This window comes from Lycium ferocissimum, chromosome 9 (assembly GCF_029784015.1).
Source record: "Lycium ferocissimum isolate CSIRO_LF1 chromosome 9, AGI_CSIRO_Lferr_CH_V1, whole genome shotgun sequence".
In the NCBI taxonomy this organism is placed as follows: Eukaryota; Viridiplantae; Streptophyta; class Magnoliopsida; order Solanales; family Solanaceae; genus Lycium; species Lycium ferocissimum.
In genome coordinates this window covers 67,218,696-67,245,494 of record NC_081350.1, presented here as the reverse complement: position 1 = coordinate 67,245,494, position 26,799 = coordinate 67,218,696, and the positions used below count along the sequence as shown (strand labels likewise).

The 26,799-nt window shown below is 39.7% G+C and overlaps 1 protein-coding gene across 1 annotated transcript in view; it reads left to right on the top strand.

The window, feature by feature from the left end:
• LOC132032184 (acetolactate synthase small subunit 1, chloroplastic-like) overlaps positions 1-10,544 on the top strand; it is a 60,256-nt gene extending 49,712 nt beyond the window's left edge. The window contains exon 8 of the mRNA XM_059421954.1: positions 10,515-10,544. Coding sequence (XP_059277937.1) covers positions 10,515-10,544 — 30 coding nt within the window. The remainder of the gene's footprint in view (positions 1-10,514) is intronic.
• The last annotated feature ends 16,255 nt before the right edge of the window (positions 10,545-26,799 follow it).

Genomic DNA, 26,799 nt, shown 5'->3' with positions numbered 1-26,799 from the left:
CTCTTTTAATTTACATGACTTCAGCTCAAATGTAGCCTATCTAATTCTCTTAATGTCAACTATTATTGAAATCCTCCGAGTGCCTAATTCGTATTTGGTTATCTTTGTTTGCTAGCTGATACTATTTTTTGTTAACCCAGAAATCTAACTTAAACCTTCCGATAATTTTCTCGGAGTCCTCAATTCGTTTCTCGAGTTGTGGGTTTAACCTTATAGCGTATACTCTCTTATGACCTCAATATCCGTCTTCTCTTATCTCCTCTTGTACTTAGCCACAAACTTCATCATCCTGCCATATTCTGACTTACTGTTATCATCCATTTATCATATTTTACTCATACTCTTCACTTATCCTTCTTTTATCCTCTTACTGATGTTCCTGTATCTTTCTTTATTCTGAAAACTTCAATAAGGCACTTGATAGCTTTTAGCTCCCCTTGCTTCATCCCACTTTGTTCATCTGGTCACCCAATATTTCCCTTGACTGGGGATGGAACCCATGCTTAGGTTATGTAACGACCCGTTTCGTCATTACTGTGAAATTCGAGGGAAGACAACAACTATGGCCCTTAACAGTGTCTCCACCTTTCCACGTCCTGAAAACCTTCCAAGCCAAACTAAGATCGTTGTGCGCATCGCGCAAACAATGGAACCGTGGGCGAACAGATAGAGCTAGACCGCCACAGCAGTGGCTTTGACGCTACAACGGTGACGCTGTGGCGGTATACTAACCATCGTAGCGGTAGCCGCCTATGACTACTCAGTCGACATAGCGATGATTGGCCGCCCTAGCGGTACCGCTGTAGTGGTACACTTACTGCCGGGGCAGTTTCGTACAATGAATTTCCCTATTTAAGGGATCATTTCGGGAATTGTCCCATTTTTCATAACCTTAAGTTCCAGCGGCTCAGCTCGGTGGAAAAACTCAAAAATGAGATTTTTAGTCCAATCAAGTCCTTCTAACACCCTCCAACCCTCCTTACACCTAAGAAATTACTCATAAACATACCCACCTAGAGAATCAACAAGTGAGTGTCTCAAGTAATCTAGAATTAGAAGAGTGATGAAGTAGCAATATTTTCTCCTAACTTCTCTCTAAGCCATCTCCCATGATTCTTTCACCTAAAGTGAGATAATAACTTAGATCTCTACCTTCCTTTTCCATTGAAAATGGGTTCTCCCTAAATATGAACTTGAAAAGGGGAAAACCTCTTAACATTGATATAGAAGAAAGCTAGAGGCGGGTTGAGACCCCCAAACCTCTCTATTAATCCAAATCTCTTATGAAGGATTCAAGTGGAAAACATTAATCTTGGGTAACATGATTGTCTCCAAACTATTTCATGCGGATTACGATGTGGTGATCGATTTAAAGAATCAATGGTTGTTCGTGGCACTCGCTCAGCCATGAGATAGGTTACGGCTTTCCTTTCAGTAGACTCCGGTTAGTTTTTTGTATTATTGTGTAGAAGAGACGGAGAATGCATGTATAGAAAATCGGAGATCTGGGATGGAACCTTAGGATGTACTGTTATATGTGACTTGTTTGTTTGGGCATGTGGCCTGTAGACTCCCTAGGTATTGATGTGGCCTTGTTGATTATCGGTGGATTTTATGTGACTTGGGAGTAGCGGATAGAATCTAATTATGCCTAGCGATGAAATTATTTGTAATGACTCTAAAAGCTAGTTGGGAATATAAAATGTACCATGGTAGTGAATGATGTCCTAGTTAAATGGTGACGAACTCGAGTGTAGGGTAAGATTCTTATCCTAAGCAAATATGTTGATTAGGGAAATGGTAATACCGTATGTTAAATGATTGACTTGATGCGTGTATGGGACTAGCCACCCGGTTATGTGTGCCTGATTGTTTAATTGTGATGGCTTGAAGCCATATGTAGTTGGTAGATATCGAGTTCTGTTTGTCATCCTGAGTTAGATAGAATTGATATACTATTGCTGGTATTTGTGCTCGATATATGTTGGCGTACCCACTGTTGGTACTTGAGTTATAGCTATATTTTAGCGTACCCACTATTGGTACTTGACTTGATATATGTTGGCATACCCATCATTGGTATTGTGATGTGATGCGTTGTTGGCGTACCTCGTTGTGGTACTTGTGATATTAAACCTGATTATTGATTGTTGACATATGCATTGCACACCATGGTTCCCTCACGGGTCATGACTATCATGCTAACAAGGCCTTTAGCATGTGTGTACAGTTGAGATACTTATCATTGATTGCATTGCATTGGACATCATCTTATTCTTGTGATTCACTGTTGATCGGTATTGTTCATATTGCTGTTGTTGTGGTTGTGTTGTTGTGTCTATTGGTTTATCTTGCTAGTTTTATGAATCTATGCCTGATACTAGTATTAGTCGGCTTACGATATCTACCGGTACGTAGTGTTTGTATTGATACTACCTTGCTGCATCCTTTTGAGTGCGGATTGTGTGTCAGGGAAGTCTTTTAGACCTAACATCTAGCCTGAGGCTACTTCCTAACCAGATCTGAGGGTGAGCTCGTATCCATGCCATGCCTCCTAAAGATCTCTCCTTATGGATGTCTATTTCGTTTCTAGACATTTCTGTTATTTTTAAACATTGATGTTCTTGTTAGACAGTTTTATGATTAAAGTCCTTGTATGATGACTTTTGGATTTTGGGGTTGTAATAAGTAGTATTCCGTACTTTCTATTATCTATGGAATGACTTAGACTTATTATTATTGATTCTGTTGTTCTTTAAGTATAAATTGGATAATTGGTTAATTAATTGGTTAAGGGGATGCTTCGCTCACCAGGGGGTTAGTCTGGGTGCCATCACGACGGATTAGGTCATCACAAAGTTGGTATCAGAGCCCTAGGTTCGTCGATCTCATTGTACAAGGACATGTCTAGTAGAGTCTTTCGAATCAGTATGGAGACGTTTGTACTTATATTCGAGAGGCTATGGGACAATAAGAAAATTCAAACTCTTTCTTTCCTTCATGCTACTTGATTCCAATTGGTATCTGACTTTTTCAATCTATTCTCTCACAGATGGTGAGGACTCGTACTAGGGCAACCGTTGATGAGGTACCCGAGCCAGCTGCCGGTGCCGCAACTCGGGGGGTAGCAGGCCGGTCGCAGGTCGTGAATGCGGTAGAGAGCCAGAGAGCGGCCACCGCCCGGTGGTGGCTCCCATGGTCGCTCGGTGCTCGTACTAGATCGCTTTTTCCCGCGTCCGGCTCGGTGAGGGGTAGATTTGGCGGTCGGGCACCGGCTTTCACCGTATATTATAGCTACTAGAGTATTGTTAGATTTTATGGTTCGTGTGTTAAACCTGCTGAATGGATTGAATAAGGCAGGTGTGTTATCGACTACTCCAGATGGCCAGCGTGTGAGATTAGCTGATCAGATTCCTGACAGTATCCGTGCTCCAGGAGCACACCACGCTGTAGCCATGGCTTCATGTTTAGATGAGGCTCTGGGCCCAGAGATTTTCCCTAGACTAATGGAAGGCCCGGCGATGACCGTGAGGAGCATGATCTACTTTGGAGGTTCCACAAGATGAAGGCTCCCGTCTTTTATGGCACAGAGTCTGCGGATGCTTATGAGTTCATTATTGATTGTCATGAAAGGCTCCATGAGATAGGGGTGGTCGAGAGCCATGGTATTGAGTTTGTGACTTTTCAACTTTTGGGTGACGCCAAGTTATGGTGGAGGGCTTATGTGGAGTGTAGACTAGCTGGGTTGCCTCCATTGACTTAGACTCAATTTTATTCAGTTTTTTTGGAGAAGTATGTTCCGTATACTCTGAGGGATAGGAAGCGTGATGAGTTTAGCAACATCGAGCAAGGGAGTTCTTCAATTACTGCCTATGAGGCCCATTTCCACTCCTTGTCCCGTTACGCTCTTCAGCCGTTGCCTACTGAGGAGAAGAGAGTTTGGAGGTTTGTGAAGGGATTGAACACTGCTCTGAAGTTGTCAGCCCTTCAGCTAGTATCTTCAGGAGCTTCATTTCAGGATGTGGTGGATCATGTCACTACGGTTGAGGGTGTGTGACATCACAATTATGGGAAGTATGTTGATAAGAAGGCCTGCAAGGGTTGTACTTTCAGTGGAACATTCTGCAGAGGGAAGGGTCGGTATGGGCAGAGTTCCCAGGTTTAGTCAAGTCATCCTATCCAGTCACCTATGCAGATTTTCGTTGGAGGGCCATCAGGGCTAGGTCATTATTCTTCGAGTCAGCCAGAGGGTTCGTATTCCAGACTTTCTGATTATGATGACTATTCTAGTTCTTCTGTTTTTGTTCAGCGGCCTAGGTTGGGCCCGGTATGCTACAAGTGTGGGGAGTTAGGGAATGTTAAGTGGTTTTGTCCTAGACCCAGGCATAGTGGTTTGAGTGCTCAATACCAGACTTTCAGGGCTCCAGTTTCATCAGCTAGCTAAGGAGGATCTTATGGTAGGGACCGTGATCAGACTGGGCATGGTGGCCATACATCTGGTAGAGGTGGTACCCATCCTAGCAGAGGCGTATCCCATTCAAGCAGAGGTGGACATCAGCCCGGTAGGGTCGGGGCTCAGTTAGGCCGGGTGATCGTGGCGGTTCGCAGGCTAGTGGCAGACGGGTTAATTGCTATGCATTTCCTGGTAGATCAAAGGCTCAGTGTTTCGATGCGGTCATTATAGGTTACATCTCAGTCTGTCACCGGTCGGCTACTATGTTGTTTGACCCGAGTTCTACATTCTCTTACGTATCTACTCTGGTTGGAGACTGAGAAGTGGTAGATAGAGTTTACTTGTCCTGTAGGGTCACTTTTATAGGGTATGGTACGTGGGTAGACTTGGTGATTCTTAATATGGTAGATTTTGGTGTTATTCTGGCTAAGAGTTGGTTGTCTCCTAACCATGCGATTCTAGACTGTCATGCCAAGCTAGTCACTTTAACTATCCGGGTATGTCTAGACTTCAGTGGAAGGGTACTCCTAGTCCCTCCCCAAAGAATATCATTTCCTTTCTTCACGCCAAGAAGTCGGTTATAGAGGTTTTTGGCTTATATTGCGTATATTTATGATACCAGTGCTGACGTTCCATCTTTTGAGTTGGTCCCCGTGGAGTGTGAGTTCGCGGAGGTGCTTCCCATGAATTTGCCAGGTATGCTACCCCACCGTGTTATTGATTTCTATATTGACTTAGAGCTGGGGACTCGCCATATTTCTAATCCACCATATCAGATGGCGCCAACCGAGTTGTGAGAGTTGAAAGAGCAGCTTCAGGATCTTCTTAGCAAGGGATTCATTAGACCGAGCGTCTCCCCTTGGGGCGCACATGTGCGATATGTGAAGAAGAAGGATGGGACTATGCAGATGTGCATTTATTATCGCCAGTTGAACAAACTCACCATTCGAAACAAGTACCCTGTTCCTCGTATTGATGATCTATTTGACTAGCTTCAGGGGGCTTCTGTGTTTTCCAAGATTGACTTAAGGTCAGGTTATCACCAGTTGAAGATCCGAGCTGAAGATATTCCTAAGACAGCCTTCAGGACTCAGTATGGGTATTATGAGTTTCTTGTCAAGTCATTTGGGCTTACCAATGCCCCAGCTGCTTTCATGGACTTGATGAATGATATTTTTAAGCCACACTTGGATTTCTTTGTGATTGTGTTTAGCGATGATATATTGGTCTATTCGAGGAGTAGGGAGAACCACGAGAAACACCTGAGGATTTTTCTTGGTTTGTTGAGAAATAGGGAGTTGTATACCAAGTTCTACAAGTGTAAATTTTGTCTTAAGTATGTATCCTTCTTAGGTCATGTGGTATCAAAGGACGAGATTATGGTTGATCCTAAGAAGATTGAGGCCGTGAGAGATTGGGCTAGGCTCATTTTTGTCACGACCTAACCAGAGGGCCATGACGGGCACCCGGAGCTAACCCACCTAGCACCTCTGAACATACATCTCGTAATCATTTCTAGGTGGACCACAAAAACAGCTCACGGTATCATAATGCAGCGTGGCATATATCCCAAGATAATGACACATCGCTATATAATTATCAATAACTATACCCACAAACATAAGCCAACAAAGCTGCCAAAATATAATACAACAATATGAACTGATAACGATATGGGACTTCTAGCTACACACATCTGTCTACGAGCCTCTATATAGAATACAGGAATCCATGAAGACTGGGCAAGACTTTTCCATGCCCAAGTATATATACACAAGAGTAGTACCAATAAACCGCAAACTCCGGAAAATCAGCGGAGGAGCGTTTTTGACTCCGGCCGATGAAGCTCCAAAGAACCAGATCCATCTATCTGTCTACCTGCGGGCATGAACGCAGCGTTCACAAGAAAGGACGTCAGTACGAGCAATGTACTAAGTATGTAAGGCATGAATAGCAATATAACAAGAGATAGGGAACATAACATGAAATAAAGAGATAACATGTACATCTGAATGCCTCGTAGGCGGATACCATGCATGCTTAGCCTTTTCACAAAAATATTTCTCGTACATGTATAACATAATAGTGTTGCGGAACACGCAGCCCGATCCATAAATATATTATATCATCATTATATACCCATATATCCCGTGTCCGGGCATCCCGCATCCTGGACGATATCATAGTATGCCAATTAATCAGGTGGTTATGCGTATATAACGCTTCACCCTTTTTCCCATACCCCATATACATATAATATACGCGTATATAACTCCGTCATTTTTTCTCATATCATATATACATATATAATATAAGTAGCATGCATGAGAACCTAATTAAAAGTTACTATTTTATCGGAGTGACATAAGGTCAGTAACCTCCGATTATATTATGGAACAATCATCATCGCTACATCTCACCTTTAAGGGATAATTATCATAAGGTGAGATCAACAACAATGAATAAAATCAAGAAAATCATGAAATAAGCTCAATAATCTCATAATAGCATCAAAACCATAAGCTTTGGAATCTCTAGAAATAGGATCATCATCATCATCATTATCATCATAGAAAATATCTATCTTTAGCACCATAAGAACTGTGAGAACCATGAACTTCTAGCTTTATGGAAATAAGGATGTTATGGAAAACATGTATGGGTTCATAAGAAGAGAATCATGCCTTTAGAAAGAAAGGGACTAGCCTTAACATACCTTTTTGGTCTCCTTATCTACCTAACGCTTGTCCTCCCAAGCTCGTATATCTACATTCAAGAAAATTCAGACTATTGTTAGGCTTATCTTCGTATGCTTATCTTAAGCCTTTAAATTAAACCTCTTTAGAATCTGCCGAAATTCGGGCAGCATCTCCTCTGTTTATATCCCTAGCCCGAAATCACAATACCAACAACCAGCAACAATAACAACAACACTAACATCAACAACATCATCATCAATACCAAAATACTCTATAAAACATCCCACATGATGTTTATTCAAACAAGCGAAAAGAATAAATACATAAGTCTCACAATAATATATAATAGGATAATGAGGAATAAGAAATACCCCAGGGTCTAGTCTAAGTCATACAAGAGCATCTAATGACAATATACAAGTCTGGAATAATAATACATAAATCTGTCTATGTCTCAGAGTAGCAAAACAAGACATAAAAAGAGGAAGAGTCTTCAAGGCAGCGAACGTCCATGCTCACCTTGGAAACTCGCAACAAAGCTGAAGGAGACGGTCAGCCACGAGAGATGGAAGCAGACCCAACCTAAGACTCTGCATTCATAAAAGAATGTAGCAAGTACAGGTTAGTACAAAACAACGATACTGGTAGGCATCATCGGCCGACTAAGCATATCTAACATAATTCAGACAATAAAGCAAATAGGCAAATAAATCAACAAGTGTAAGTCAAATATAATCGAAATCAAGTACACGTTATTGCCTAAGTGCAGAATCTAATCCTAATTGCACCAAGTCTCAATATATCAACCGAATCCAACATCACAAGTACATCACCAAATCATCTCAAAATAAGCCGTAAATGCAATGCAATGCAATGCAATAATATATGGATGTAATGCAATGCCATGAAAATGTTGTGTACACATGTACTATGGACAAAAATTTCGACATCTCGGTAGCATAATCCAAGGTGACTCGCGAAGTCTAAGTGCCACCCGTCTGGAATCTTTGCCCAACAGACAGACGGGACCCCGAATCTTTACCCCGGGAGGTTCTCACCGGCATTACCCTGGAGGGCCTGCAGAGTCCATGCACTTACTCAATCCACGATTCCGGAACGAACATCGAATATCGGACTCTCACGTCACTCTAGTAAAAATCGAGCCCAACTCATCACAGTGTCTCATCAAGTATCATCAGTATCTCAATTGTATATCATGAAGAATGAGAGTGCGTGCAATGCATGTATCATCATTAATAATCATGCTCAATATCACAAGTACCAGCAATGTGTACACCAACAATATATCCGAATCACAAGTACCAACAGTAGGTACGCCAACAATACATCAGAGTCACAAGTACTAACAGTGGGTACACCAAAAATATCATAATCAAGATAGAACAACAGATTCCAATATCTACTAACAACACGTGGCATCAAGCCAACACAATAGAATAATCAAATCACAACAGAACGGGGTGGCTAGCCCCAAACACACAATAGGGCCTAACCTAAGGCAATATCCAACCCAACTTCATACCCGAAGGTTCACATGATGTCTCTGACAATATCATCTAAATATATGTTTTGCTACATGAAGCCTCACCAAGGGTAAGCCATAACCTACCTGGATGACCGAACAAAGAACACCAACCACTCACTCCTTTGCCTTGCCTTTCCGCTAAGCCTCAGAACCAAAGTAGTCTAAGCACAATCAAAATCTAGATTAGCAATCATGAAGAATGATACTAATATTGCTACCATTCCATTTAGGTCAAATCCAACCCTAGAATTTGGGAAAACGGGGCCCACAAGGTCAAAACGGGAAATTCGAAGGCAAAATATCAAATTAAGCAGTAGGTGATCATAACCCAACCACTAATTGATGATTTAACTCATGAAATCCCCTAATTTTGAAATTGAAGCAAAACCCCCAAATTTGGGTATAAACCCTAACTCTTTTATTCAAGAATTCAACACTAATAATGGGATATAAATAATTAACAACCGTAGATTCATCAAAATCTAGCATAAACTCCATCAATTACATCATTAATAAGCCTAGATAGAACAATCATCAAAACCCACTTTTAATCTTCCATAACTAAGGAATGGATAAGGGAAGGCGAATCTTAAGATGATTAGGATTAATGGAATAGCAAAAGGATTAGGGGAACTGACCACCAAGAATCTCCACTAAAAGTCTCGAAGAACAAATCTCAAGAATTCTATTTTCGTAATGATATTAAGTGAGGGACTAAAGGCTTTTAACACTTCATTAATTATACCCACTGCCTGTCACCTGATTTGGCGACGCTAGGAACGATCCAGCTGTCCCTTGACCACTTCAGCGGTCTAGCCCAATTTGCTTAGACTACTCCAACGGCAGGGTGACCACTCCAGCGGTACCGCTGCCGCGGTGCTGGTGTCGTCAAAGCGGGCACCAGACACCAGAAAATCCACCCAAGTTTCACAATTCAATTCAATTTTTTGACTAATTTCTGAGGTCATCTGTTCACATATCATACACATAGACACACATAAAAGCACGCTACGAATGCTCTCGTGGCCTCGAAATTTCCAGTGGAGGTCCCGTTGACCGAGTCAACCCCTGAAACCTTGATTTCACTTTCCCAACCCAAGTCTCAAAATGCATTCGAGTTCATTGGGAACCGAACCAGATATACACACCAGTTCTAAACGACCATCCAGACTTCTCGGAATCAACAGATTTTCAAAAAAGATCCGTTTACCCAAAAGTCAACTTTAGGCCAACTATTTTTCACTTTAAGCTCAATTTCATAAAAAGTAGCTCGAATTCGATCTAGACACCTCGGGAAGTGTACCAACTGTTTCCTCGGTTCAAAAGTGAGTTAACCAAGCTCGAAAAAAGCCAAAAAATGTCAAAAAGTCTATAACGACCAAACGGGTCGTTACAGCTTATCAGCCACCAAATAAAGGAGCAGGCTGATCAGACTAGATCCAGATACTTGTGGAGCAAACATGAAACATTTTCTTAAGTAGCTGATTGAGATAGGTTTCCATGAGGGTCAAGATCTCTAGGCAGAAGTTGGGGGCCACTCTACAATACACGCTACCACAAAATTGAGTTTGAAATTTTGCTAGTTCATTTTGCTTTTATTTCAAAACCCTGCAACCAGTCAGACACATACCAGGAGGCACAATGACATTCCAGCATAAGGGATACCCTTTTCTACTGATTGAGTCAAACTACAAGCTTTATAATTTCTAAAAAGTGGGGATATATAGGCGGACTCAATATCAGAGAGTCAGTCGCATTCCAACTGATCACTCCGGGACTTCTTAGTTTTGACACTAGAAGATTCGATATTTGTTTTACAAGTGGCCTAAATTATTATAGAGCCTGAGATATGTAGGAAACCCAGAGACCAGGGTCCGGCCATAATTTTGAAAATTGTATAAAAAGATAATTATTTTTTGAATTAGTCGGTCAAAAATCAAGTTTGTCAAATTTCGATGATTAGGAATGGACTTGCCATCCCCGAACAACAAAGGGGAAGTTGTTGACACCTAATTTTTTATTATTATTCGGAGTTCTTGAATCACAAACGGAGTGAAATATGCATTATCAAGGCTTTAATTCAAAATAGTGAAAAACAATCATGAAATTAATTGTTTAAGAACTATTAATGTTCAATTGATAAATATTTTACTTCATTAAGTCAAGAAATTTGATTAATTGAATAAATAATTCAATTACATCTCAATTTTTACAAATCACTCAACTTCAATTGCATGTGTTTTCAAATGGCTCTAATTGAAATATTTGCTCACTTTAAATCTATTACGCCTCGCACTTTCAGAGCATGAGCATGCTACGTACTTCACCGTATTAATGGAGTATCGGAGACGTCCCATGAAGTTTTGGAAGGTACAAGCCATGGGAAGTACGTAACAATGTAGTAAAGGATGAATTACGATCTCTAAGTCGTAACCGGGAAGTACAACCTTGGAACCAAAGGACATGACCGTTATCAAGTATAATAAATGATAAATATCATGTATGGGGAGTTTTGGAAGATTTCGGGACCAAGCAAATTGAAGAAAATAAGTTTGTCAAAAATTTGAAAAAAGTTGGCAGAATTTTGGACAGAAATTTTAGGTCAACTTTAGAGGGGTATATCTCCTAGTATATCAGGAGTTTTGAAGTGAAACAAAAGCCTAAATTGAAGTTCAAGAAGTCAAGTTTCCAACTCAATAAATTGTTCATCAAAACAACATCGGAGTAAGGAGTTATGCGCGTTTTAAAATGGACTGCCAGAAGCCCGCGAATCTACGCGAATTCTCTAGAAACTCACTTAAGGCCCACTAATTCGGCCCAATGGAGCCTAACCCGACCCAGAAACCTATAAATACCCCTCTAACTCATCATTTTTCATCAATTTTCACCATCTCTCACCTCCACAACTCTCTAGAACTTCCCACAACATTCATACAATATCCAAACCTCTCTAAACATATCCCAAGTCCTCTAGAACATTCTTCTAACTTCTACAACATGTACATATATTCCTACAATTCTATATGACAATTTTGGTTATTTTTATTTCATTTTTAGCATAGCCCGAAGTCCTAGAAACTTCTCCAAACATATTCCAACATATTTCCAAGCCTAAACCAATGATCAAAGTGAAGATTAAAGTGGTTAAGCGTTTCCAAGTGAGGTCTACACTTGTCTCCTCTTCTTGAAGATGTTTGGGTGAGTATTGTTAAGGTGGAGAAACCATGGAGTAGAAGTGTTGTTGAATTTTGAGGTAAGATTTCATATTAGTTTCATGTTTATGAGTTTGTTTGGCAATTATGTTAAGATTTGAGGAGAAGAAAATTGGAGAAAAAGTTCAGAAATGCATTCGATGATATTTTGAGTTGTGAATTAACTTGAGTTATAATTATTAGTATGTTTTGAGCATAATCTTGTTATGAGGGATAATAATGATGTTAAGAAATTGTCGTATACAAATGTATAAGGGGTTGTATGAAGTTGTTGTTATGGATTGATTATGAAAAGAAGTTTTGGGATTGAATTGAGTAGAGTTTGAATGTAATATTTTGATTATGGAATTGTTGATGTTTTATTGTGCTTTGGGAGTTGTTTTGAAGATTGGAGGGAGTAGAAGATATAGGGGAGATGCTGCCCGAATTTCAGCAGATTCTAAAGGGGTTTAATTTGAAGGCTTAAGATAAGCATATGACGATAAGCCTAACAATAATATGAATTCTCTTGAATGTAGATTTACGAGCTTGGGAGGATAAGCGTTAAATAGTTAAAGTTAAGGCGACCAAAAAGGTATTTTAAGGCTAGTCCCTTTCTTTCTAAAGGCATGATTATTTTCTTATGAAACCATACATGTTTTCCATAACATCCTTATTCCCAAAAAGCTAGAAGTTCACGATTCGCAAATTCCTATGATGCCAAAGATAGATGTTTTCTATGATGATGATGATTCCATTTTTGGAGATTCTAAAGCTTATGGATTTGATGCTATTATGAGATTATTGAGTTTATTTCATGATTTTCTTGATTTTATTCATTGTTGTCGATCTCACCTTATAATAATTGTTCCTTCAAGGTGAGATATAGCGATGATGATTATTCCATACTATAAATCGGAGGTTACCGACCTTACGTCACTCTGATAAAATTGTAGCTTTTAATTGGGCTCTCATGTATGTTTTATAGATATATGTAAGTATTTTCTTTCACACCGGGCCTAGTTGGCCGAGCAGACACCACTTCGGTGGGCGGCTTATGGATGATGATAGTTACACCGTGCCTACATGGCCGGGCAGACACCACTAGTGGGCAGCGTGAGATGATTACCCCGGACGCGGGAGGCCCGGACGCGGGAGGCCCGAACGCGGGCTAATGATGATAACACCGTACCTATATGGCCGGGCAGCATAACACCGTACCTATATGGTCGGGCAGTTTACTTACATATACATATATTTATAATGTTGATTTAACAAGTTAAAGTTAGCATGCATGGTATCCACCTTAAGAGGCAATCAGATGTACAGGTTATCTTTATCTCATGTTAGGTTCCATATTTCTTGTTATGTTGTTATTCATGCCTTACATACTCGGTACACTGTTCGTACTGATGTCCCTTCTTGTGGACGCTGCGTTCATGCCCGCAGGTAAATAGGTAGTCGGATCTGACCTATAGAAGCTTCATCAGCGGAATCTCAGGAGCGCTTCATTTACTTCGAAGCTACAGTCTATTGGTATTAGTCCTTATGGTCACTTGTATTCTATGTAGAGGCTCGTAGACATGTGTGTACAGTTAGACGTTTCATAACCCTACCAGTTCATATCGTTGTACAATATTTTAGTAGCCTTGTCCACTGGTGATGAAGGGCATAATTGTTGAAGACATATAGAGATGTGCCGTTATATTATAATATATGTCCTTATAGATTATGATATCCATGAGCTATCTTTATGGTCCACCCAGAAATGTTTATGAGATGTATGTTTAGAGGGGCTCGGTGTGTTAGCTCCGGATACCCGTCATAGCCCTTTGGTTGGGTTATGACAAAATCATAACCATTTGCATAAACGGCCATATTTTGCCTCTAATTTTATTAGAAAGGAATATTGGGCCATTACATTTTTTAAACCGCCCAGCCTAGTCTAATAAAGAACCAGATCCGAGCCAACCCACTTCTATGTGAAACAACTTAAACCAAATGACCCCATATAAAAACACATTTGTGTTTGTATATGAACAAGGATCAAAACCCTAATGCAGCCGCTATGCTCGTCCTCTCTCTCTCATCGTCACCATGCCAAAAATGACAATAGTGTAGAGTACTATGCTTTCTTCGGTCTGTGCATGGTCGAAAGAGGGAAAGCATTAATTGCTTTGACCTCTCTCTTGCCCTCATCACCGTAGAACCACCTTCAAAGAGGTGAGGTTTCCCCTCCTTTTTCTTTTTCTGCATTTATTTAGTAGTTCTTGTCTTGTATCAATTTCAAATACTTGAATCTGATTGGATAGTCATATAATTGGAGGGAATTTAAGAGGAATTCCCCTCAATTTCACAAGTCCAACGTAGAAATGATCATGAAGTACTCCCTGTGATTCTGATCCAGAGTATGTTCCTATCTACTGAGTAAGTAAATAACTATCAAGAACGAAGTAATCTTTTACTTTGGTTAAAGGCCCTTTTTCTGAGAAAGGAGAATAGGAATGAAATAAAATAAATCGAATACACTTTGAATTTGATAAATGCATTGCTTGTGAAGTATGTGTGCGTATATGTCCTATAGATTTACCCGTTGTTGATTGGAAGTTGGAAACTGATATTCAAAAGAAACGATTGCTTAATTACAGTATTGATTTTGGAATCTGTATATTTTGTGGTAATTGCATTGAGTATTGCCCAAGTATATTTTTAGCATGAAACCCTACGATTTCGGGTTCTACATAAAGAACCCCCAATTCCTCATTATACAGACACAAAAATACTTGCAAGTTTCAGCAAAAACCCATTTCTACGTTTTATACTGAATTTGTGAGCATACTTAGGGTTTTGGTTGGCCCGAAGCCCTTTTTAGTTTAAAATTTGGTCTTTAGTTTCTGAAATTCTTTCAAGATTTTTGTGGTTTGTGTGGCTGTGAGGTGTGGAGGAGATAGAAGGCTTAAACTTCACTCTTGACAAGGCTACCACTACAAAAGGTAAGCATATCTCCATTCTTCGTTTATTTATATATTCATTTGTTTAGCTATTTGTTTATTCGCTTATCTATCTGTTTTAGTTTAGTTTTATTCAGGTGTTAGTTATTGTTTATGTGTCTTTGATTTATGTAGTTTTGTTTTTGTTTAGTTTCTAGCAATGGTAGATTAGTTTATATAGTTTTTAGGATTCCAGTATGTTATCCTATCTAGTTATTCAGTTCAAGCATGATTAGTTGGCATATCTAGTGGTTACTCATATTGTATGAGGTTTAGCTTAAGTCCTCATCTCTGTGTATATTGACTCATTAGTCTAATCTATTTTAGAACAACATATGTCTTGTTTTGAAACCAAATTTGTTTTCCTATACTTACATATTGAAAAAAATCCTGAACTAGTTAAGTTTTAAAACCCGTATACTGTTTCCAAGTGTTGTGAGATTGGTTCCATTAGAGTCAATGTGACCCTTGTGAAGTAGCCTGGGTGTTGGTACTTTTAATCTGATCCACTAATCTCTGTGTGGTTGTTACTTAGCCCAAATTCTCAGCATGAAACTTGATTTCTACTCTGACTTATAAGCTCATGTTTAGCATTAGTGATTAGTCTTGTCTTATGCATATGTAGAACTTAGTGTACTTCACTATTAGGTTTAAGGCATCATGTCTAACCTTCTTGATGTGACATGGACAACCTGATAACAGTCTAAGTGTGTGAAAAGGTAATGAACTATAGAGCTTGAGTTTAAATGCTTATTTGTCTTAAATGACCAAACATGTACCTCTTTAATATGACAATCAAGCATATGATAGTATGAATTGTTATTTTCAGTAATTATAATGAGTGAAGATTCATGTGGTTTATGAGACAAATCTCAATATAAAGTAGTAGCATACTAAGGCTGTTATTATTTGAGAATCAATGAATCCATTCCATGCTGCTAAGTATCATATGATTGACAATTGCTTTAAGAGTGTTATTTAGGACGTACTTGAATATTAAGCTCAATAGCATGTTCATATTTTCAAAGGTCATCTATGTGCTTTCCTGGTAATACATTGGTCTGAAGAGTGTTTAGAAATATCTGTTTGACTTCAACATGCACACATATGCCTATTATGATAAAGAAATTGTGTATAAACATTTGTGATTGCATTATCATGCCTGTTTGAGTGAAAGCTGGTAATCTGAAATAGTTAAGAACTTGAAGGATAAAAATGTTAGACTTCTTTCATGATAAGATCCGTTTAGGATAAAAATGGAATTGTTTATGGTCACCTAAGCGTAAGGGAGCTTAAGAAGATGTCACTTGGTTGTGACAAGACAAGGAGTGACTATGTTAGGGCTAGGGAGTTAGGAAAGGCTTTGATTCTTTGAAACCCTGCAAGTTTCCAGTAAAGGAAAAAGGAAATACTGTGAAAACAGCATGTTGAAATGGAGTATTGGGATCTCTGTGCAAAGATAGTATTATATGTGTTTAGTCTTATTCCTTTTTAGGTGTTTTCTCTTGCCCTGCTGCTTCTAAATGTTGTAAATTTGATAAGTTAAAGTGTTATTCCTCCGCTAAGACGGCATAGACTATATCATGACCACACTTGGCTATTTCCATGCTTAGGATACCCTCCCAGTAATCAAAACTCACTTGTGTCTTTTCCGAAGTATAAAATCCATATGACCACCCTTTCTTTCTCCCCCTTATTTCTCTATATTTTTTAAATGTTGAATGGTGCCTTGATGATTTTATCTTGAAAGAAAATGCTGCGTTTTGCTGTGCATATCCCTTGTCAACATGAGTTTTTGTTTAGTTTTCTTGAGACCTTAAACTGCTTGAAACCAATACTTTCTATGTTTGTCTCCACTTGAAAGTTGAACTTTAAGTGCATGCCATATATTGATAAAAATGAACACAGTTCAAGAAGCTTTTATGCTCTTTCCCTTTCCCCGAAAATGAACTAAAAATCTCAGTCGTTGTGTCAATTTTCTTTAACAAGTATTGTGATAGTCTCTAAGGAATGAATATGTTGAGTAAATATTGGTGTATATCCTTTGTATATATGTGTATACATGTGTGTTTGAGACTGATTTAAAATGAATGCTACACCCTCCTTGCTCACACTACCTCTCCCCTTTTTCTTCCTTCTCATATGATACTGTTGTGGTTGGATATTCACCAGGTATACAAGGTATATATTCCATATATCTTTAAGGCATATATTGGATTGTATATCGTGTATACCAATGGTATATCATGTTTTTACCTATGAATTGGAATTGATATTAGCTGAATTGGGCTTATCCTTTTAAATGCTATCTGGTTAATAATTAATTTGGGCCTTCCTATCATTATTGCGTACAATATCACATTGGGCCTGCTGATTTCCTTTTCCCTTAAGCATCTTTGGCCCTGTCTCTTCTTTTGCTTGTTCTGATTCCTTTTATGTTACTTCAAAGATATACAGTGAATTATACTCGATATATGTTTGTATATGTGATCATGCTTAAATGCCTTTTTTAATATTCATATTGAATTAATTGCCAAGTGTGGATTCTCTCCAAACACATTTTCCTTTTTCCCCTCTCATCTTTGGATGATATCTACAATGTGGGTCACTTAACAAAAAGGTATTGATATGGAAAAGAAAGTTAACGAGTAGGGGAGAGTCTTACTCTAGAAGTTTATACATATACATAAGATCAGGACGGGTTGATGACAGGCACACAGGCTCGTTTTATCAAACTTTCCCACATGATGTGGGTTACATTGGGATTTAGAAGTCACCAGTCATTCGACTTCAAAGGGATTCTGAATATTTGATAGTTGGTACTATTCTGAGAATTTTCTTTATAAAATTGGAAAACTAGAACGGTGGAGTATATTGTCACTATTTTCTCACTTACAATTTTTGAAAAAAACTGGTAAATGAGAAGTGGATTTTCCGTAAAAAAATGCAACTTCTTTTTTAAACTACTGTTTGACTTGATTTCATGTCTTATGTGTGTTGAAGCACTTAAAGATGGGATATGTAGGGTTATACTTGGAACACAAGATATGAAGGTGGAATCGTTATTCTCGAATTGGACTTAACTAAGGAAATGACTGAACTTTACAGCTAAATTGGATTAGAGGTGGAAAGTAAGATATGATTTAGTGTTCCTGCCTTCTATACTTGATTGAATGCTTATTATTTGTAGATTTGAACTAACAAAGCAAGAAAATGAGTATTAGAAGTAACAAACCTTCGTCATCACTATAGTTTAGGGTCGGGCAACGATGCTTCTGGGTACACGTGCTTCCCGTACTCACTCTACACTTCCTACACCTTTTGTGTGCAGGTACTAATTCGGGTACGAGTTAAGCACCTTTCTGGGAGATTGTTGGAGAATTCTGTGGAATACTAGAGTATGCTGATGAGGGTCCCACAGAACCATACTTCACTCTATATTTACTATTTCTGTCAGTTCTTCATTTCAGACAGTTTATGTGTTATTATCCTAACTTGTACTCGTATTAGATGCTCATGTACTGTGACTTCCAGGTTTTGGTGTATTGTATTGACTTAGTCTATTTATGTCCTTGTTTTATTAGAGGGATTATGAAACTTATATTGTTTTCCTTATTTAAATTCTTCACTTAGGTGTGTTTCACGACATAGCTTTGTTTGGGGATTTGGGTCGTGGCAAATTTTGTATTAGAGCCCTAGGTTCAATGGTCTCGCAAGTACATGAGTGGTGTTTAGTAGAGTCTTACGGATTGGTATGATGACATCCATACCTATCTTCGAGACGCTACAGGGCATTTAGAAAATTCCACTTCTTTCATTCTTACTATGCGCCTTTGACTTTACCAAATACTGAGTTCTTGTTTCACTATTTCTCACAGATGGTGAGAACTAGATTGACTGCCACCGAAGGTCAGGTGCTTGCACCTGCACCTGCACCTGCACCCGAGCTCATTGTTATAGTTGTTGTTTGGGGAAGGGGTAGGGGAAGTGGCAGAGGCAGAGTTCGAGTGGCAGCACCGGCTCGATGGCAAGAACCAGGGCACCTCAGGGCCATGCCAAAGCAGCATCTCTCAAGCAGGAAGTGATTGAAGAGGATGAACCAGTTTATGCTAAGAAGGTTGGAGCGGGACAGACACCTTGGATTTTATTGCTACACCTGTGCTCCAGGATATATTGGTTCATACCATGGGTCTTTTTTAGAGTACGATACTGGCCGGAGTACTACCAGCTACTTTTGATGGTTTCCAGACTAAGGTAGAAGGATAGACTCCCGATCACATGGTTGCTCCGGGATTTCAGACTCCAGGGACTAGGCACGCACTTGCTATAGATCCCAAATTCATGGGCATATAAGTGCCAGGCCTTGCTTCACCCATAGCTGCACAGCCCATGATGTCCGTGGGGAACCGAAGATGTTTGAGCATCTCAGGAAGATGGATCCTCCTAAGCATGATGGAGACCCGAGGATGACACATATGAGTTACTAATCAGTTTTTATGAGAAGTTGCATAATCTTGAGTTAGTGAATTCTCGTGGTGTGGATTATACTACTTTCCATATGGTTGGCCCCGCCAAGCAGTGGTGGAGGTCATTTGTTGTACTAGACAAGCAGGATCCACTCCGTTCACTTAGGCTTCATACTCCCGGGCATTCTTATAGTTATTTGTGCCCCGTAGTATTTAAGAGAGGAGGAAGGATTAGTTCGAGGGGTTACACAAGGGTGTATGTCTCTGACGATGTATGAGACCCAGTTCCACACCTTATCTCGCCATGCTTTGATAATTCTTCCTGATGAGTCCAAGAGGGTGAGAATATTCACCAAAAGATTGATTTGTCCCCTTTGTTTTATTGCGGCACAGATGGTTGCCACAGAATCTTCTTTTCAGTAGACTGTTGATGCAGTTAGAGAGACTGAGTTCATTAGACATGAGAATTATAAGGAGTGGGTGGGCAAGAGGCCCTGTTTTGGCACACATGTGGGTACCTCATCACCGTCCGATTGCTAGGCCAGTTATAGCAGCTATATAAGTTTCTGAGAAGGGTTAGTCATCGCATACTTCTTATGGCACAGGGCAGTTGTCTCAGAGTTCCTATAGGCGATACGTCGTTGTGGACATTTGGGTGCAAGTTCTTCCTCTCAGCGAGGTACAATTCCTAGAGGTTGTTTTGAGTGTGAAGACCTTACGCATTTCAAGAGGGATTTCCCCAGACTTAGGTATAGTGGTCAGCATCAGAGTTCCCGGACCTCCGTGCCTAGGATAGTTATACCGTCGGTTAGAGGTGGCGCTTAGGGTAGTATAAGTGGCTCTCAGATAGCTAGGGGAGGAACTCAGCCCGGCCAAGGTAGTGGCCGTAAGGATACTCAGACTTCGGGTGATCGTGCTCATTGTTAGACTTTTCCGGGCAGACATAAGGTAGAGGCCTCCGATACAGTCATCACATGTATACTTTTGGTTTGCCATCGTTCAACTGTAGTGTTATTTGATCTAGCCTCTACCTATTTATATGTGTCTGCCTATTTTCCTTGAGTTTGGATTTGATGTGTGATTCCCTTGATATGTCCATTCATGTTTCTACACCTGTTGGGGATTCCATAGTAGTAGACCTGGTGTATAGATGTTGTGTAGTCACTTTGATGGGGTACGATACCTAGGTAAAAATGAAAGTCTTGGATATGGTGGATTTTGATGTTATTCTTGGGATGGATTGGTTATCTCCGTATCATGCGATCTTGAATTGTCATGCCAAGGCAGTTACTTTGGCTATGCCAAGTATTCCTTGCTTAGAGTGGAAGGGTACTCTTAGTCAGTATCCAAAGAAAGTGATTTCATTTCTTAAGGATTAAAGGATGGTGGAAAAGGGTTCTCTCTTATTTGTCTTACATTCGAGACACTAGTGCGGAGACTCCTCCGTTGGAGTCAATCTCGATAACATGAGAGTTTCCAGAGGTGTTCCTTACAGACCTTCTAGGTGTTCCACCCACACATGATATTAACTTCTATATCAATTTGGAGCCGGGCACTCAGCCCATTTCTATTCTTTCATGTCGGATGGCACCAACCGAGTTAAAGGAGTCGAAGGAAAAGTTACAAGATTTGTTGAGCAGAGGGTTCATTCGGCCTAGTGTTATACCGTGGGGTGCTCTTGTGTTATTTGTGAAGAAGAAGGTTGGGTCAATGCGGATGTGTGTCGATGATAGGCAGTCGAACAAGGTGAAAATCAATAGCAAGTATCATATTCCGCATGTTGATGATTTGTTTGACCAGCTTTAGGGTGCTTCTATCTCTTTAAAGATTGATTTGAGATCTGGTTATCACCAGTTGAGGATTAGGGCTGAGGATGTCCCTAAGACAGTGTTACGAATGCGTTATAGGGATTATGAGTTCTTAGTGATATCTTTTGGGTTGACTAATACTCCTGCAGCCTTTATGTAGTTGATGAATGGAGTATTCAGGCCTTATTTTGATTCTTTTGTGATTGTTTACGACATTCTGATATACTCGGGGATTATGGAGGAGCACGAGTAGCATTTGCGGATTGTGCTTGGGATTTTGAAGGAAAAGGAGCTTTACGCTAAGTTCTCGAAGTGTGAATTATGGCTTAGTTCGGTAGCATTCTTAGGGCATGTGGTGACTAAGGATGGTATTATGGTAGATCCTAAGAGAGCAGATCCTAAGAACATTGAGGCAGTTCGACACTAGATTAGATTAGCTTTGGTCATCAAGTTTTTGTAGCATCTCTCCCATTTCTCAAGAAAACCCCCACAATAAACGAGTCATAACCACGATCCCACACTACTGAATCCTCAAGCCATAGCTAGTAAATAAACTTGGTCACGCGTCTGAATTAAGATGACACATCTCATACCATACCACAACATGTCATAGACAAACCATTCACATAAGAAACTTAAGGACGAGTTCCTAACATCCGCGAGAGAATAAAACGAAGAAATTAAGATACCAATTTAAATTGACTAGATACCAATTTGAATGAAGTAGCACAAAGGAATCAAAGACTGGGAAGTTTTCTAAATGTCCTATATCCTCTGGCAGATAAGTACGAAGCTCATCGTACCGATCCGCAAGACTCTACTAGACATGCTCTTTCACTTATAGACCGGGTAACCTAGGGCTTTGATACCAACTTATCAGGACCCAAAACATGAATAGTATGGGCACCTACCCTTTCCCACCTAATAGGCAAACCTGTTCCCTACTCAACATCCATATCAACATAATAAGTAAATAAGAAGGTAAGCAGTCTCAAATGATAGATAGATAATCATGCGGAATTACAACAACTACCCAAGGAATCTGGTCTGAATAGTACAAGAGCAACTAAGTACATCTGTCTAGAAAATACAAGTCTGAAAATAAAACATCTGTCTCAGAATGGAAATAAAGACAGAGGGAAAGGAGAATCTTTGGGCAGTGGATCAGAACATGGCTCACCCTAGAAACTCCAACTGTCTACCTCGAGAACTCACCCACGAAGGACTGAAGTGGAATCTGTACAAACTCTGCACTTAGAAAATAATGCCGCAAGGTAGCATCAGAACAAACAACAAGTGCTGGTAGGCATCATAGGCCAACAACTATTAGATAACATATATAAAAGAAAGAAACTGAAAGATAGGCGTATAAGCAGTCAAATACAGTCACTAAGCTCATCCACGTAAGACTTGCAGTAATGTGAATCATACTAGATCTCAGTAGTCTACTGTCACTCTGCACACAGCCCAGAGATGAATTCCACCACACCAACCACTCTGCACATAGCCCAGAGGTGGCTCCACATCACTAGCTATTCCGCACACAGCCCAAAGATGGCTACTACATCAAATATGTCAATAGTTACTCGGCACAGCCTAATGATGACTTTCCTCCTTCACTTTCTTCATTGGAACCACATCACAGTATCATGAGAAATACTAGATGAAGTGCATGCATGAATGTCAAATTCAACAATAATCATGAGGGTGAATAAACATAACATCCTTAAATCAACTACCAATACAAGGTTATTCCTAAATTTGTGCAATGCCAAGTCCAGAACAATTTCCCTTCGGACCACATAGGTAACACCAATTAATATATATGCAGGAGAAGCCATATGAAATATATCTGTAGCGAACACCATAACATGAGGCCTCGGATGTTTCACTTTCCCTCTTATCATTATTAATATCAAATCACAATTCATATCAATGAATTATGTGGAATGTGTATAAATGATATGCATGATATCAACCTCAAGTGTAAATCATAATCCAATGTCATTCATGCCTCTACATTAGCACATATCACAATTTCAATACTGAATCCAATTCTTCCTTTATCAATAATAAATGACGAGGTATGTGAGAGAATAATGTATCGCAACCACAACATAAGCCCAACACACACATATGGCATCAAGACAAATCACAATAAATATGGCGACAAGCCCACAAGGCAACAACAATACCAACCTAAGAATATCCATCCCAACTTTATACCTGAAGGCTTAACATACTTTCTCTATTAATAACTAACTTCTACATATGCTTCGCTGACTGAAGTATGACCGAAAGATAAGCCGTAACCTACCTCGCTGCCGAGCAAGTGTCGCGAACAATCAGATCTAAGCCTATCCCTTCCGAAGACTCTCTAAATACTCTAAGTCTAGTCATTATCGAATTCTAAGTTAGAGACAAGAAACAACGGTGCCTATATTGCTATACAACTGTTTGAATAAAATTAATTAAGTAAAGAGGGAACATAGGCCCACAATGGTAAGACGGGTATTTGAAAGGTGAAATTGGTAACCCAATGTTTGAAAAGTTCAATTATACTCTACAATTGGTAATTTAGCTCAAGTATTGATCAATTTCATCATTCAAAGCAAAACCCCCAATTTAAGCATAAACCCTAGCTTTTCCATATTTCAATTTCTCAACTAGAATGGAAGATTGAAGCCTATTAGTTGCTAAGTCATGCAATTCCATGCTTGTATTAGTCAAATCCATCAATTAATATGTAACGACTCTTTCAGTCGTTATGGGAAACCAGGACTCCATTGGGAATTTTGAGGCTGCGGGTGGATTCATAGGGCGTCTTTTTGCATATGTATATGTTTATTTTGTGTTTTTGAGGCCTTGGATGAAATGTGGGGTGATTGGGGGAAAAATTGGACAAAAGTCGAACCCACTGCCCAAAATGGACCACTGCAGCGGTGGGTGTAACACTGCGGCGGTACCGCTATAGCGGCGGCTTGACCGCTGCCAGCGGCTATCCATGTCCTTGGTGGGCGCTGTGGCGGGCGGTGGACCGCTATAGCGCTACCACTATAGCGGTGGATAGACCGCCATAGCAATCAAGCTATTTCTTTTAGGACCGCTGTAGCGGTCGACGGAAAACAGTGGCCTGCGATTTTTATATTTAGTCTCATATTCTCTATTCACAAAATACCAACACACCTCCCAACAAGCATCTAGAGAGAAATTTCAAGCTAGGGCAAGATAACTTTGTGAGGTAAGTTCCATTGATTCCCATTCTATCATTCCATTCACCTTCATTATTGTAATCATCTTTATGGGTCTTTAATGGTGAAATTGAAGTAGAAACCCAAGAATGTCAATAAACCTTCTAAACTTAATGGGTTATTGTTATTATCGCTTAGTTATCATTTAAACGTGTTGGTTAGTTGCTATTTGTCATAAATTGAACATTTAGAATTATAAACTAAGTGATTGGAGACCTAGGGTTCTATAAAAATGGTGTCTTTACCCTAAAAACTGGTTGTAATGGGAATATTTGATAGAATGTTGTTATAAATTGATGGTTAATGATTACTAGGGGCCTTGATAGGTTGTTTATCACCTAGGAAATCATCCACCCCTTGGAATGGGGTAAGGGAAGGGTATTCTTGCTTTGGTATTTGTGAATTGAGCAATGTGACTCATTGAGTCTTTTATTTCTAGACCGTGAGCGTACTGAGGCTTTGAGGAAAGGAAAGGTTGTAGCAGAGTGACCTGCATGTTCCAGCTCTATGTTGAGGTAGGTTACGGTCTACCTGAGTTAGACTTTGGTTAGTTGATTGTATGTTTGTGATTTCCTTAGGAGAAAGCATGCCTGGTTTTCATGCATGATATTGTGTGGTTAAACTCCTATGTGAATGCGATTGAGCGTTGTGTAGGCTTCGTGCCATTATTCCTATGTGATTGAATCTGCAGTGGATGTATTGTGATGAGAAGCTAATATAATCTTCTCGATGGTAGTGTGATATGAAATGATGAGTTGAGTATTGATATTGAGAAGGTAAAAAGCACTGTTCTGTAAGAGGTATGGAAAGGCACACATGTGACCTAGATTATTGGCTCGTGGTCCGAGGATAGTTTCGAAAATGAGAGGTATATTGATATATCCTGCGTTCGAGGTTCGTTCCGAAGCGGAGGGTTATGCTCGGGTCCGAGGAGTATTCTGGAATGAGTGGTACATGGACACCATGGGTCCCCTGCAGGTCATGACTACTGAGCTATGACATCATATAGCATGTGTGTACAGTGAGTGAGGTTATTGTGGTAAATTTACTTCCGTTATGGTTTATGTGATTGTGATTCTTGACATCCTAGTGATTTGATTGTGATTGTCCTTGGTTGACTTGTTGTGATTTATTGATATTCGTGTATGATTGACTGGCTTGTTTATTCTATTGATTTTATGAAATATGCAAGATACTAATCTTAGTCGGCCTATGATATCTACCGGTACATAGTGTCTGTACTGATACTACCTTGTTACATTCTTTTGAGTGCAGATTGTGATACAGAGACTGTTATTCGTCCTCACATCTAGCGTGGAGGACATTTGCTGACAGATTTTAGGGTGAGCTTCTTCCCATGCCAGGTCGCCGGAAGATCTTCTTGCTATGATGTCTTTTTGTACTATGGATATTATGGTTATTTATTTGTTAGACTTCAGTTCTTAGACATGTATTAGATTAGAGTCATGTACGATGACTTTCGAATTTTGGGAATTTGTGATAGATAGAACTTCCGCACTCATTTCAGTATTTTATGGCATGACATATTTCATTTATTTGATGTTTGAATGAGTAATAACTGATTAGCTTGGTTAATATAAAATCGGATTTGAATGGATAGATGTCTTATAGGTTGGTTCGCCCACTAGGATTTAGTTGGGTGCCAGTCATGGCGGGTTGGGTCATGACATAATCTCATATTGGAAGACTAAAATTCAAATAACAAAGTAAAGGTCAAGACTTATTTTCTTCCATTAGTGCTCCATCTTTCCACCATTAATTCCAGCTTAGGAAAGGTAAATAGTTGATAACATGGTTAGAGATTTACCCCAAGAAGAATCCATTCAAGAGCACTTCAAATCACCTTAGAGACACTTAGGAGAATTAATTTTTGGAATGGGAAATGAAGGGTTACACTTAGCATATAATGACTTCTGAATCAGTGATTTCCATTGTAGCAGAAATGGTCCGCTACAGCGGATCTGCTCAAGCGGCACAAATCTGCTACAGCGCATCTGCTCTAACGGACTATCGTCTACTGGAGCAGACCCCCAAGGAACTACAACTCATGTGCCTGCAGACCAGGCCTCACCCCGGCAGGCTTACTATGGCGCACCCAGTCTCGCTAGGGCGAGACATCGGGCACCAAAAACTTTCTGGTATTTCACTAAGTTATTCCCAAAACCCGACAATCACTCGAGACCTCCTAGATGCAAGACATACATGTAAACATACATAAAAATATGCTACGAATACACTCTTGGTCTCGGAATATTGAGTAGGGGACATGTTCGCCAACTAAGTGGGAAAGGGTAAATGCCCCCGTGATCCATGTTTTGGGTCGTGACAGGTTAGTATCAGAGCCCTAAGTTACTCAGTCTATAAGTAAAACAAC